The sequence below is a fragment of the Dermatophagoides farinae genome, chromosome 3, assembly GCF_024713945.1.
Source record: "Dermatophagoides farinae isolate YC_2012a chromosome 3, ASM2471394v1, whole genome shotgun sequence".
Lineage (NCBI taxonomy): Eukaryota > Metazoa > Arthropoda > Arachnida > Sarcoptiformes > Pyroglyphidae > Dermatophagoides > Dermatophagoides farinae.
Genome location: NC_134679.1, coordinates 4,962,785 through 4,976,801, shown reverse-complemented (window position 1 = coordinate 4,976,801; position 14,017 = coordinate 4,962,785). Strand labels below are relative to the sequence as shown.

General features: G+C 33.6%; 4 protein-coding genes across 6 annotated transcripts; 2 read left to right on the top strand and 2 right to left on the bottom strand.

The window, feature by feature from the left end:
* Positions 1-2,469: 2,469 nt before the first annotated feature.
* On the bottom strand, positions 2,470-6,273 carry Polr1B (RNA polymerase I subunit Rpl135). Its single transcript, XM_047058588.2, has 3 exons — positions 6,075-6,273; positions 2,836-6,000; positions 2,470-2,774 (listed from the first exon to the last, which is right to left on the bottom strand). Exons 1-3 carry the CDS (start codon positions 6,207-6,209, stop codon positions 2,520-2,522), a joined length of 3,555 nt encoding a protein of 1,184 aa, XP_046914544.1. The 5' UTR covers positions 6,210-6,273; the 3' UTR covers positions 2,470-2,519.
* Positions 6,274-6,354: 81 nt separating this feature from the next.
* Positions 6,355-8,201, top strand: GatA (glutamyl-tRNA(Gln) amidotransferase subunit A, mitochondrial). Its single transcript, XM_075728972.1, has 2 exons — positions 6,355-6,847; positions 6,887-8,201. Exons 1-2 carry the CDS (start codon positions 6,382-6,384, stop codon positions 7,948-7,950), a joined length of 1,530 nt encoding a protein of 509 aa, XP_075585087.1. The 5' UTR covers positions 6,355-6,381; the 3' UTR covers positions 7,951-8,201.
* On the top strand, positions 8,107-11,360 carry LOC124495261 (FMRFamide receptor). Of its 3 annotated transcripts, XM_075728973.1 has the most exons (4): positions 8,107-8,205; positions 8,431-9,005; positions 9,074-10,174; positions 10,276-10,412. In XM_075728973.1, the coding sequence occupies exons 2-3, from the start codon at positions 8,487-8,489 to the stop codon at positions 9,686-9,688; spliced, it is 1,134 nt and encodes a 377-aa protein (XP_075585088.1). In that variant the 5' UTR covers positions 8,107-8,205; positions 8,431-8,486; the 3' UTR covers positions 9,689-10,174; positions 10,276-10,412. The 3 variants fall into 3 exon arrangements, with proteins under 3 accessions (XP_075585088.1, XP_046914556.2, XP_046914557.2); XM_047058600.2 differs by lacking the exon at positions 8,107-8,205 and having other exon boundaries at positions 8,292-9,005; XM_047058601.2 differs by lacking the exons at positions 8,107-8,205; positions 8,431-9,005 and having other exon boundaries at positions 9,714-10,174; positions 10,243-11,360.
* Positions 11,361-11,485: 125 nt separating this feature from the next.
* On the bottom strand, positions 11,486-13,984 carry LOC124495263 (acyl-coenzyme A diphosphatase NUDT19). Its single transcript, XM_047058603.2, has 2 exons — positions 12,969-13,984; positions 11,486-12,914 (listed from the first exon to the last, which is right to left on the bottom strand). Exons 1-2 carry the CDS (start codon positions 13,834-13,836, stop codon positions 12,700-12,702), a joined length of 1,083 nt encoding a protein of 360 aa, XP_046914559.2. The 5' UTR covers positions 13,837-13,984; the 3' UTR covers positions 11,486-12,699.
* Positions 13,985-14,017: the final 33 nt, after the last annotated feature.

Genomic DNA, 14,017 nt, shown 5'->3' with positions numbered 1-14,017 from the left:
GAGTAGCATAAATGAATACTAGTGGTCATTGACAGTAGTAGTACTTTTAACCCGTGGTAGCAGTATGTTGCGGATATCCAAACAATTGTATCCTTTTATTGTATACCATGAAACCTATCATGATCGAATGCCACTACTAGCAATTGCTATGGCGGTGATTTAAAATTCAGATTCGAATATCGATATATGTGTCAGTCATCATAAGAATAATACAATGTGATGATCAGATTGAATTAATGAAAAAAAAAATTTTCAAAAAATTTAAAATAAAAGAATCTATCGAAATATTTTTGACCATGACACAAACATTTTTCATTCATTTTCATCCATTTTCATCCATTTGAGATTGTTTTTTCATCATCATCATCATCATGATCATCATTCATTAATATTATTATCGTTATTGTTATTCGACGAATGAACCAATGAAAATAATAATAATAATAAAATACGAGCTAAACATCTTGTCTCCTTGTGTGGATTCGAATATGGAGAAAAAAAAATGTTTATTATTATTGTTATTATTATTATTATTATTATGGCGAGAACAGTTCAAACATAACAATTACAAAACAACGAAAAAATGGCAAATAGTCTTTCGTACGATTGAGATAGAGTCTGAAGTTATTATTATTATTATATACCATGTTGATGATGATGATAGGCAACGTACAAACGACTTGAATAGAACCGAGGCAAATCATAATAATAATAATAATAATAATAATAATAGAGAATATAGACCAGACCAATTCTTTTCCATATTATATATTGTGTGTATGTAATAGCCAACCCCCCAATCAAATCTAACCATTTGGGTGACCTGAAAGTTTCAGATTGCAAATTCAACCAACAAACCAACCAACCAACAAATTTTTCATTGTCATATCTATAAGGACAATTTTCAATTGATCTGATATGGTTAAATGTCCTTTATTGGGACAAGTGCGTGTGTATATGATGTTTTTTTTCCCTATGACTATAACGTACGTGTGCCATTGATGATGGTTTTTCGTTGTCAATAATATTGAAAGGTTTTATTATAAAATTTGATCAGTTTTGATCTCTTCTTTCAACGGAAAAAGAGAGAGAGAGAGAGAAAGAGAGAGGTAGTAGAGAAAAATATCCGACCAAGCAGCAATTGTTTTGCCATGCATGGCCGTTTATTATTATTATTATTATTGCTTTCATTCGTTTTCGTTATGATTATGATTATTATTATGGCTTTTTATAACTCGAATGATTATTATTATTATTATCATCATCAGCATCAGCATCAGCATCAGCATCATCATCATTATCCATTCATTCATTCATTCATTCATTCACGTAATATAGTGTCGAAACATATAAAAATCATTTCTTTTTATTGGATTTTTTTTCATCCATTTTCTATAGAAAAAAAAAATTTTTTGTCCGATACTTTGTTGAAAGTATATAGACGACCATTTCCGTAAATTTCACCAATTCTAACTCAATGATGTAAGGAACAAAATTTATCTTAATAGATATGATGATAAAAAATTTATTTTTTTTTTCAATTCATAATTAAAAAAAAAGAATTTAAATAATTTTAATCACTCATTTATAAAAAAATACATTTTTTTTGTTGTTGTTGTTAGAATTCATTGAAATAACAACATGATTATTTAAAAGAAAAAATTGTTATAAATCGATATTAAAAGTTGATAATGGTACCATAGCAGTGATTTTCAATCATCGATTAGATGGTGATCGTTTCCACTTGTAACCATGGCCATTGTTGATGGAAACATTTTTGTCATTGTGGAAGGACTTTTTTCGTTTATTGTTTTGCCGTAATTTTTCATCACGATCAACAGAATCTGGTGTCACCATATTATCAGGAATCGAATGAATATTCTGTTGCTGTAGTTGACGTTGAATTTCGAAATTTTTAATTTTTCGAAACACAAATGCATCATATTGATTTTGAAGCTCTTGTTTCTCCGACAGCCGTCTATCCAATTCTAATTTAGCTGTCTTATATAATGATGATATATTATTTTTCAATACCTTTAATTGGCCATCTTTAATTGAAATCTGTTTTCGTAATGTTTCATTATCTTTACTTAAAGTAGCATTTTCTTTTGTCAATCTAGTGATTTCAGTTTCAAGACGATAAAGTTTCCCATAAACTTGAAGCTCATCAAAAAGTTGATCGGAATCTTCTTCATATGATTTTTTTTCAAATTTTGTTTGTTCATAATTAAAATTTAAATCAGCATAAATATCGATTTCATCGTCATCATCATCATCATCATTACTATTAACGTTTTGTTGAACTTGATTCAGATCCATGGATGATGATTGAACAACTTATAAACACAACATTGAGTAAATAAAACGCGCGCGATTAAAAAATTCATCACACACAGCTGCATACATTGATCACATTGATATATGCCCGATTTATACCATGCAAGTTAAACATACAAATTTTCAAAACCATTTCGTTATTTCATTTCATTTTTTAATTAATTTAGTTACAATTTCAATAATTAAGTTGCCGTGAATTTCACTTTGATATTCACCGATGCCAATTCGGCAACTAGATACTGTAAAACAAACGGTATGGCTATTTTGACAATATGTTCAGCTGAATCACAGAGTTTACATGTCCAATATTGAATCATTTCTGCTTCCGGATCACCAATAGCTTCACCGTCTATCCCATCATTGACATTGTTCTTGTTGGTGGTTGTCGAAAACAAATATGGTGATAATATCGAGCCACATTTTTTGCACATATGAACCTAGATCAAATTATTTTAATGAAATGAAAATAATTCAATATTTAATGATAATCTCTCTTACCAGAGTTTTGTCAGAATTATTGAACAATCTATCTTGAAGTAAAAATGTTGTACCATGAGCAAGAAGAGAATCTCGTTCCATCTCACCAAAACGAATACCACCAGCTCGTTTCCGCCCTTTTACAGGTTGATGGGTGATTTGATCGATTGGTCCTGTTGATCGTACCTGGTATTTATCACCAACCATATGACGTAGACGAATATAGTATACTACACCGATGAATATTTGAGCCTCTAGCTCACGCCCATCTACTCCACTGAACATTTTTTCCGTTCCATAATAGTTGAAACCATAACTTTCCAATAATTTACCATAATAATCCGAAGCAAGATTATCCTCGGAAAATGTAAACGGAGTGCAATCATGAACTAAGCCATGCATCGAAGCTGATTTTCCGGCCAATGTTTCTATCATTTGTCCGATAGTCATACGAGAAGGGAAGCCATGTGGATTGAACAGAATGTCAGGTATGATGCCACTCTCGGTAAATGGCATGTCCTCAGCAGGCCATAAAAATGAACAAATACCTTTCTGACCGTGACGATTGGCAAATTTGTCACCAATTATCGGTGATCGTCGTAATAAATATGATATGGCCACTCGGACAATTCGTGTTTCATCACCATCACTTAAAATTTTCACGTCAAAAATGTATGCAGGCTCGGAACTTTTGTATTTATGAAATTTGGTCCTATTTTCAACCATGTCCACGTACGCACAAACTGGATCATCTTGACAAACTAATCTTCCGATGAATGGCAATCCATCCTGATCGAACATTCCCGCATATTTCTCATCAACATCGACCGATTGATCATAACCGAATTTAAGCATCAGTTCTTGTTGTTGTGTTGACCGAAGCCCAGCCAATTCATAAAGATCGATTACCTCTGTCTTGTGAATAATACCGGCCTGAAACCCTCGTTCAACTGAAGCTTTGTTCAAAATCATAGCGTCTTCCATATCATATCCAGTGTATGAGATAACAGCAACAACAGCATTGGTTCCAAGCGGGTAATTATCAAGTGCATAGTGGTCGTATGCAGATGTTCGAACCAATGGTGATTGAGGAGTAAGTATAGAATACATCTTATTATCTGATCGATATCGAAGTGTATGACTTGCTGTTCCCATTGTTTGTTTTGCCATCTGACATGAATACATGTTACGTGGACTTTGATTAAAATCTGGATACGGAATTTGTCGGGCAAGAATGCTTAGAAAACTTGTTTCGCGAATTTCTTGATGTGTTGTAACACCGGGTATCATCTCTGAACTTGTAACACAGATGTCCATATAGCATTGTTCGAACGTTCCAATAAATTCAATGTTTTGTGTTAACAGATTGAACACTGGACGAATCATACGCGACGGAGTTGAAAACAGGTACAAAGCTGGATATTGTGTTGGTTTATCAGTATGAGGAACCAATCCTATTTCCAATGTAAGCGGAATCTTTTCTTTACCGGTCGTCTTCATCATTCGTAATTGATTGACAATTTTTGTGACACAATTTTCGTGAACAAAACCTAGTGCTCGACCATCCAAGAGAACGTTTAAATAATTTGAATCAGGTTTTATTGGAGAATCTAATGGTTCCATACCAAGACCAGTTAAAACTGAAGTCAAATGTCGAACTGACTGTTGTTGATTGGTTATTTGGCAAAGTTCACTGAAATGATTTAAAAGGCCGCATGGAGCTCCATCAGGCGTATGTACTGGACATAGGAAACCCCAGGCTTCTGGATATAATTTCCGACAGGCTGTTGTTTTCATTTCACTGAAAAATTGACCCCGATGTACAGAACGAAAATGAGCAAGAAAACGCCAAAAATTAATCTTTTCAGCTTTGACAGCCATACCGGCAGATTGCATTAGTCCTAGGCCAGTTTTCGAACGAAGATATCCGGTCGTAATCAAATGTTCCATTGGTCGAGTGATTTCACGATAGTTGGATGTCAACGCTTTACGTACCATAGCTGTCGTCAACGTGAAGGAACTGGCATCTCGAAATCGTAGCGATTGTTGAAATTGGCGTTCGATCGCTTGTTTTATGGTACTTAAAAATACCTGAAATCGTTCCAACAATAGTGTGAAATAGATATGACCAGATTGATAAATCTCATGAAACATCGGATTATCCGGTTTTTCTTCCGCACATTCGCGTTGAACAAAGGCAAATAATTTTCGTGTCATAAAGACCAACAGATTAAATTTATCGACATTTGAATTTAGATGAACGGCAATACATTCTCTGAATAGATTATCAGTAATCTCTTCGTCCGTATACCAGCTTGGAGCTTCAAATCGAACACGAACACGTTCGCCAATGTATTTTTTGATTTGTTTAGAAGTGTATAGTTTTTCCTGTTGTACCAAACGTAACATGTTAACAATGCATGATTGAAAAAAATTATCATTTTCACGTGTTTTGATTAGCTCATTATAGATGAACTGATCGGATGCATCACAGAGAACTTTCAGCACAAGAATCAATGGCAAGTATATTGGCTGACGATTATAGAAGAATCTTAATTTGACTGTTCCGTTAGTCAAATAATGAAGAACCATATTTGAGCCAATTTGATCGTTTCGTACACATCGAATCGATACACCGTGTTCGGAAAAAAATTGCCCGCTATCTTTCCACGAAGGTCGTATGATGGCCATTGGGTAATTTCGACGTTGTGCAATCAATTTTCGAATAAGATATTCATTGCCATTCATTATGAAGTAGCCACCAAACTCTTCTGAATCCTCTTTACGATGAATGAGTTCACTGCGAGTCAATTTTTCCAGATTACATCGATTAGATTTGACCATGATGGGAATATCACCAATAACATCTTCAATAATGTCCTGAACTCGACCGTTTAGGCTCCAATTCATTGTCAATAAAACTTTGCCTTTATATGATGTCTTTACCATACGACATTCGGATGGATAGATTTTTGTACAAAGGGAATGGTGTGATGATATTTTTACTTCATTTTTATTCGGCACAGTTGGATGTAAAACTACACAGTCCATAATCTGTATAACTACCCTATCGCCATTAGCCAATTCAAATCCAATCGGATTCAAATTTTGTAAGCCCTTTTGAAGACCTTCATTTATCATGAAATTAAATGAATCAATATGAGCTCGGGCAAGATTTTGTAAAGTCTGCAATCAATTAATATGAATAAGAATTAGAAATCTAAATAATAATAATAAATAAAAATTCAAGACAGAATTACCCGAGTTTGTTCGCTTTTGAGATCATTCCATTGAGTACCATTGATAAATTTCTGACTTGGCTTAGTTGTAGAAGATTCAAGCTGTTCACAAAGCTCATCAACTATGGTTTTCGATGTCTTCAAATCGGCTGCCATTCCGTTTTTATCATTAAAATTCTTCAGTACCAAAGAAACGCAAATTCAGAATGCGAATTCAGACCACGTGAGGCATTCTAATATTATTCCCTCCGTAGATACAATAATTAAATATCACGTGACATAACTAATGTGGTCATAGATTTAAATTGGAAAAGATATTGATTCCAAAATGCTCAAAGTGAATCTGGATAATAGCTGGCCATTATTGAATCGATCAATTAACGAAATTCATCATCTTTTTCGTACTAGACAACTGTCTCCATCAGATCTTTTCGAAGCATGTCGCCAGAGGATACGCGATACAAAAATGTTGAATTCGTTCATAACCTGTACCGACGATCTAGGCTTGGACCAATCATCAAAATCCAACGAAAGATATCTTCAAGGTAAGCCATTTGGCTTGTTGGATGGAATACCGATTTCAATCAAAGATAATTTCAACACTAAAAATATCCGAACAACGTGTGCTTCTAAGATGCTTGAAAATTATCATCCACCATTCAATGCAACTGTAGTAGAAAAATTATTCGATTCAGGAGTGACATTAATGGGCAAAACAAATATGGACGAATTTGCAATGGGTTCAGCTTGCTCAGAATCATATTTCGGTTCAGCATATCATCCTTGGAATTCTAGTCTCAATTGTAAATTCTGTTTAAAGTCTGAAAACCCAGAAACAATTACCGAATCTAAGCCAGTTGACGATAAAAACTGCTGGTTCATAACCGGTGGAAGTTCTGGTGGTAGTGCAGTTTCGGTTGCCACAGGAACTTGTTTTGCTGCACTTTCATCCGATACTGGTGGATCAACTAGAAATCCAGCTTCACGTCTAGGCATCGTAGGATTCAAACCATCGTACGGATTAATTTCTCGATTCGGTTTGATTCCATTGACACATTCACTTGATGTACCAGGAATTATGGCTCGTAATGTGAACGACGTTCGATTGGTTTTCACCTGTCTTCATGGTCATGATCCGAGGGATTCCACTACTGTTGCAGTTGAAATTGAAGACTGCGAACATCTTGATTTAAATAATTTGACTATTGGAATACCTGTAGAATATGACGTTGAAAATCTGAGTCCAACAATTTCCAAAGCTTGGAAAGATGCAGAGCATATGTTACGCGATGCTGGCTTACGAATCGAACGAATATCACTGCCTCATACAGGATACTCGCTAGCCTGTTATTCGATTTTGAATTCTAGCGAAGTAGCTTCAAATTTTGCTTGCTATGATGGTATCGAATATGGTTATAGAACATCAAAAATGGATTTAAATTTAGAAGATCTGTACATAACTACACGTGAAGAAGCTCTCAATGATATTGTCAAATCACGAATCATTGCCGGAAATTATTTCCTACTAAATCAAAATTATCAAAAATTTTTTGAAAAATCTCTTAGAATTCGACGTTTAATTACCGAAGATTTTGTACGAGCATTTCAAACAGTCGATTTCATCCTGACACCGGTATGTATAACTCATACAATGAATTACCAGGAATGGAATCAAATGGATCAAACGGAAGAAGCTATTCGTGAAGATTACTGTACGCAACCAGCAAACATGGCCGGTTTGCCAGCCATCAGTTTACCATTTAAATTGGATTCAGACAATCATCACCTGCCAATTGGTTTGCAAATAATCGGTCGGCGATTCAATGATTATCAGCTGTTGAAATTTTCCGAAAAATTTCAACAACTTGCTCAATTTCCTCATCTGATTTTTGAATAATAATCTATAGAAAAAATAGATTGTCTTAGTCACTAAGACTTAGTGTTTCCATTTGACATGCGTGTTTTAAGTGGGAAATTCAAAATTTTTTTTTTCAAATTTATACTCTATTGAATTTGTTTATTCAAAGCAATGTAATGCACATATTAGAGTATGAATATTATATGAATCAGAATTTCATAGTTGAATGCCGCTCTACATGGATCCATTGTCGTCATTAAAGTATCAATAAATCATTTCGAACAGTCAAACCAAGTGAGTGAAAACCAAACTATGTATGGTGCAACAATCATCAACAATTAATAAAAATTTTTTTCTCTACTGTTTGAAATAATGGAATCAACCATCTATCTTGGCCATAAACCATTAAATGTTTGATCTTACCATACACACACACACATTTCACATAACGATAAAATTTCTGGTAAAACCTTATGATGGACGACAATCACGAAATGATATTACCTAATTCAACATTAGCTAACGAGCATGACCTAATACAAGTTCGGTTTTGGGTCCAACGTGTTCTCGTTCCGATGGTCACCATTGTTGGTGTTTTTGGCAATCTAGTCACTTTGGTCGTGATGTTTCAGAAAAAAATGAGATCAATTACATCGACAACACACATCTATCTAGCTACTTTGGCCATATTTGATACTTTTTATTTATCATTTTCGTTCCTTTTGTCCATACAACATTATCCACTATTTTCAGGTGGATTATCATCATTTTCAAATGATCCTGTTAAAGTCATATATCTGTTAAGTTATCCTGGATTGATATTCTGTTGTGATTTTGCTTCAAATACTTCCATTTGGTTAACTGTTTTATTTACTATTGAACGTTATATCGCCATACGATTTCCTTTACGTTTACGTGTATTTTGTACCCGATCATTAGCGTTAAAAATGATACCATTGATTGGTATTATTTGTTTTACACTTACATTACCAACTTATTTTGAATGGAAAATTTGTGCCCACAATACGACCATTCATGATATTAAAATTGTACAGCTTTGTGATTCTGATTTGGCTCGAGATCGAACTTATAAGGTAAATTTTATTTTTTCAACAATTTTTCATCGCTAAAAATGAATTGATTTGTTTTGATCCAAATAAAGATGATTTATCTAGGCTTCATCACTTTAGTTTTCACTTTCATTCCACTATCAGTGCTAGCCATAATGAACGGATTTTTAATTTGGTCGGTCAAACAGCAAACACGTCGCCGAAACCAATGGATGTCTCATGTGAATAGTTTTATGGCAACTTCGACAACATCCGGAGCACATACATCACTTCAATCTTCTAGCCAAGCAACCATAATGGTAACGAAACCGATTCGTTCTGTTAGTCGATCAACGAAAAACTCGAATCCTCAACAAATTCTACTCGAGACGGCCATCAAGTTCAATCGTTATCGAATGTTAAAATATCAAGATGCCCATATAACCCGATTGTTGATTGCCGTTGTCATATTCTTTATCATATGTCAACTTCCAACAGCATTGGTCATAGTCTACGATACATTTCATCAGCCATCCAATCAAAATAAAAAAATAAAACAAATTCTTGGCAACGTATGCAATTTATTAATGGCCATCAATTCGGCCGGTAATTTTATCATCTACTGCCTTCTATCACGACGTTATCGTGAAACATTGATTGACATGATGCATCGGATTCTAGTCAAAATAATCAAATTACGATCCAACGCGATAGAGCAACCTAGATAATAACATGGACGACAACTAAGATTGATTTATGAAAACACATCGCTCGTGTATACAATCTTCTTGACAGACGATAGAATTTAGTTGACAAAAAAGTTTTTATAGTTTGCTCAATCAAAAAATGAGATTGATGGATTTGGGTTATTCAGGAGCGACAACAAAATCTATTCACCACTATCATCATATCTTGTACAGCGTTTTTAAATTTTTTTTTTTGCTTCTTTAAGCAAAATTTTTTTACATACGCTGGCATCATTATCGCCTATAAAAAACATGATGATCGCCATTCGAAGTATCGAAACCAAATCAGCCGATCAATTTTTTTGTGATTTTCGGATATAAACAATTTTCGACAAATGACGAATCAAGTGATTTGCTCGTTTTTTCTGTTGTGATTAAAAATAAGAGACGCACACAAATTCTCAAGACTAACTAGATTTTTTGTGAAATTACAGAATTTTTTTTCAAATTTAAAAAAAAAATCGGATGGTGAGTGTTTATTGATTTGTTTGTGATTTTCTGTTTTCGTATTTGATTCATTAATACTAAACTTTCAGTGCCTAATTTTTTTTTCGTTGTTTAAACTAAAGCCCTGCAACTACGTTACATACTATCGGTATACAAAAAAGAATCATTTCATCATCGTTTCGATAATTATATTGAGCATCATGGCTGTTGTAATGATGACGACCACATCAATCATGTCAACCATAGGATTGATGTTTCTCGTTTTTAATACGATTCCAGAAGCAACAACTTATCCTACGACTACGGAAACAGTGGATACGATTGCACCGTTACCATCAATAATGACGAGCACCACAGAAAAGCCATTTAATGACGCAAACAATTCTTGTCCGAATGGAATGTTTCAATGTTGGTTATCAAATGAAATAAAAAAATCAAATCATTTATTGGATGATGATTATTCACTGTTTCCAGCAACATCTATACCACGGTTTATTTGTATCGATCGTTCACGTCTATGTGATGGTCATCGAGATTGTCCAAATGGTCAAGATGAATCTGATGACATTTGTCATCATGACAAAACCGACAATCATACAGTCGCTGGAGGTTGTTATCTTTGTCGCAATTCCACAAATATTTGTATTGAAATGTCAAAATTATGCGATAATCGAAGTGATTGTCCCGAAGGTGATGATGAATTTCTCTGTCACCAATCGAAACATCCATTTTTATTATCAACGTATGAATCAAAATTTTCCGCAAATCAATATGGACCAACCAATATAAACATAGTGAATCGAGATTCAGGCAACTTGGAAAAAAATCCTCTCATACAACCGAATACATCTAAGGATGTCGGGATAGAACCAGTTAGGAGTGGTAGCAGCGATTGGCAACGACAGCCATCCGTACAGGATGGTGTTGGATTTCAATTTCGTGTCAATAATTTTGTCGTGTACAATTCGGTAGTTAAAATGTTTAATCAAGATTCGGATAATGTTGCCTCTAAAGAAGCAGATCCATCAACAATCGATACTTATCCTAATCAATATAATTACACTCGACATCATTGACATCTAAATCATGATAAGATTGTATTAAGAATTTATTTTTAATCATTTTTCTATAAATTATCAATTGATTGCGTTCTATTTATACATTGATTAAACTACTACCGTTTTTGAGGAGTGAGTGAACATGAAAATGAAAATCTTCGACATTTGCGTGATCGATCTTCTTCATCCAGTTTTGTCAAAAATAATTCCAGACTATTCTGCTGTTGATTTTTTTCTTGTTGATGATGATGGCGGCTTCGTTTTTGTTGCTGCTGTTGTTGTTGTTGTTGCCGTTGTTGATTGATTATTCTTATAATGTAATATCTGACTTGCATTCTAGCAATATGAGATCCGATTACCAATGCCATTAAATAGGCAAGAAACATTAGAAATACAAACGTTGTAAGGAATATCAGAATTGTTTGACTGTTGTCCTTGTCATGTTTGCCTTTGATGAATAATTTCAAATCAAATGAACATGAAAAATGGCTAATATTTGACATTTGTTCAAGTTCGATCTATCAAACAGATTCGAATTTTATTTATAATCGATATATGATTTTTAGGAGTTCTGGTTTGTTTCATTCAATGACAAATGATGAAGATGAATGGCAAATTTTTTGTTTCATTCATTCTATACAACTTACGACATGTTTGAAATAAAACAAATCAAATTTGAAGTTCTAAATTCTTTTTTTTACAAAATAAATTATATCGATCGATTGTTATTCATATTTATTTCAAAAATTTAAATGCTTGCATGTTGATTAAATCTAGTAATAATAATTATTAGCGAATATTATGGATGATAAATCGAAAACAAATAAAGCGATTGCCAAAAACAGTTTGAAAAAAGGATTGGCCAAAACTTCCGAAAAATCATCATTGGTCGGAAAAACTTTGATCTCGAAACAAAAACTGCCTCGTTCACTTAATTCTAAACAACTTGATCCATTGGGATTATATGGAAAAAAATCACAATTTGTTAATGTCAAATTAGCCAAAGACAAGTCGATACCAACACCGATAGATTTAAGTTTATCAACAACGTCACTATCATCATCAAATGTGGATTCTTCTTTCTCACCGGTCAAATTTAATGTGCCTACAAGCAATACTCTCAGCGAATCTTCAACTAGTATCAAAAGTAGTAACTTATTCAAAAAAGGTGAACAAAGCCGTCGCAACAGTCTAAGTATAATTGTAGAAAAACAATCCATATCGAGAGACGATCAACCAAAGACTATTGATAAATCAAACATTTCGCCCGTCATTATCACTGCAGCACCACAACAGAAACCGGCGAATAAAAAAGAATCAAGGCCTGGCTCAAAAAATTTTTACATAGAATTATTCAAGAAGATGATGGGCGAATATTTTTATAGTAGCGATTTTATAAGTTTTGTTGGCTTAAACTTTTTGACTATAGCCATTGTATTAGTCATAAAATGGATTAGAAATCGATGATGAATAAAAAAAAAATTTTTGCTACAGTTTTGATATTACATTTGAAATTTTCGTATACGGAATGTGATGATAATGATCACTTATTTTAGCTCCTGAAACGACTATTTGATATTTTAATCCATGATGTTCAATACGATTCATAGATAATGATCTTCGTTGAATCATTGTGATGTTTGTGTTGAAATTCGGTGGTGCAATTGGAATGATTGGTACATGATTCGGATAGAATTGATCACCTGAAAATTGATGTCATTCTTATTATCAAAACATTCTAATAATATCACAATTACCTGGTAAATATGAAATGCAACCATCCTGATAAAACTCTATGAATGGAATCCATCGTTTAATTGGAATTCGTGGATATTCTAGCCGCATGTAGAGCTTCAATTGATTAATTTGATGAAATCTAGATAAGCAAGTTAGTTCATAACAATCATTGGGAGGTAATATCAATGATGGTATTTGATCAAGTGAAATCCAATGACCATGTCTAGACAGTGTTTGAATTTTTTGAAAAGATTCTTTCAATATGACCAGATAGTATAATGTATCATAACGTGGAGAACGGCCAACAGAAGTTGGTGTCAACCAATTCCACCATTCGTACAATTCAATTTCATCAAAGTTGATTTGTAACGAATTGTTGGCTGTATATAATCTACGAAAAATTTGCCAATCTTTACGACATTTATCGAGCCAATCATCAAATTTATCAAAATTACAATGGTTTGGTAAGATACCAATTTCGTTGAATAAACATCTTAAAGCACAAATGCGAAGAGCAAGCAATACATCTTGATGATGTTCACCATAATCACCACATACAGTTGATCTATCATGAATCATAGGCACATTTTGAAATTTAACCTTTTCCACTGATGGATCTCGACGTAGCCAATCGATCGAAGCGATCCAATCACGATGAAAATCATCATCGGAAAGATTCATTCTTGGTAATTTATCGTATGAGATATCAGGTGAAATTTTTTCATGACGTTCTAAATGTTGAAGATATATTCGATAATCAAAATGATCATCATCATGATCAATGTCGGTTATCAATGACGAATCATTGATGTCTATGATGGGACTGAGAATTATGAGGGCAACATTTTTGTTCCAGTCAGTCGTTTGTTGTTGTTGCTGTTGGTTCATTGTTACATTGATCACGAAAAGAATTTTATTCAGAAATGATCATATCTCACAAACACACACACACACACAATCAAGCTCCAAAAACATTTTCTAAGAATTTCAAAGTGAAAAAAAATATTTTCCACGGTTGACTTGCTGGTAAGATAACAATCATATTTATAAATTTCTTTGTAGTAATAAA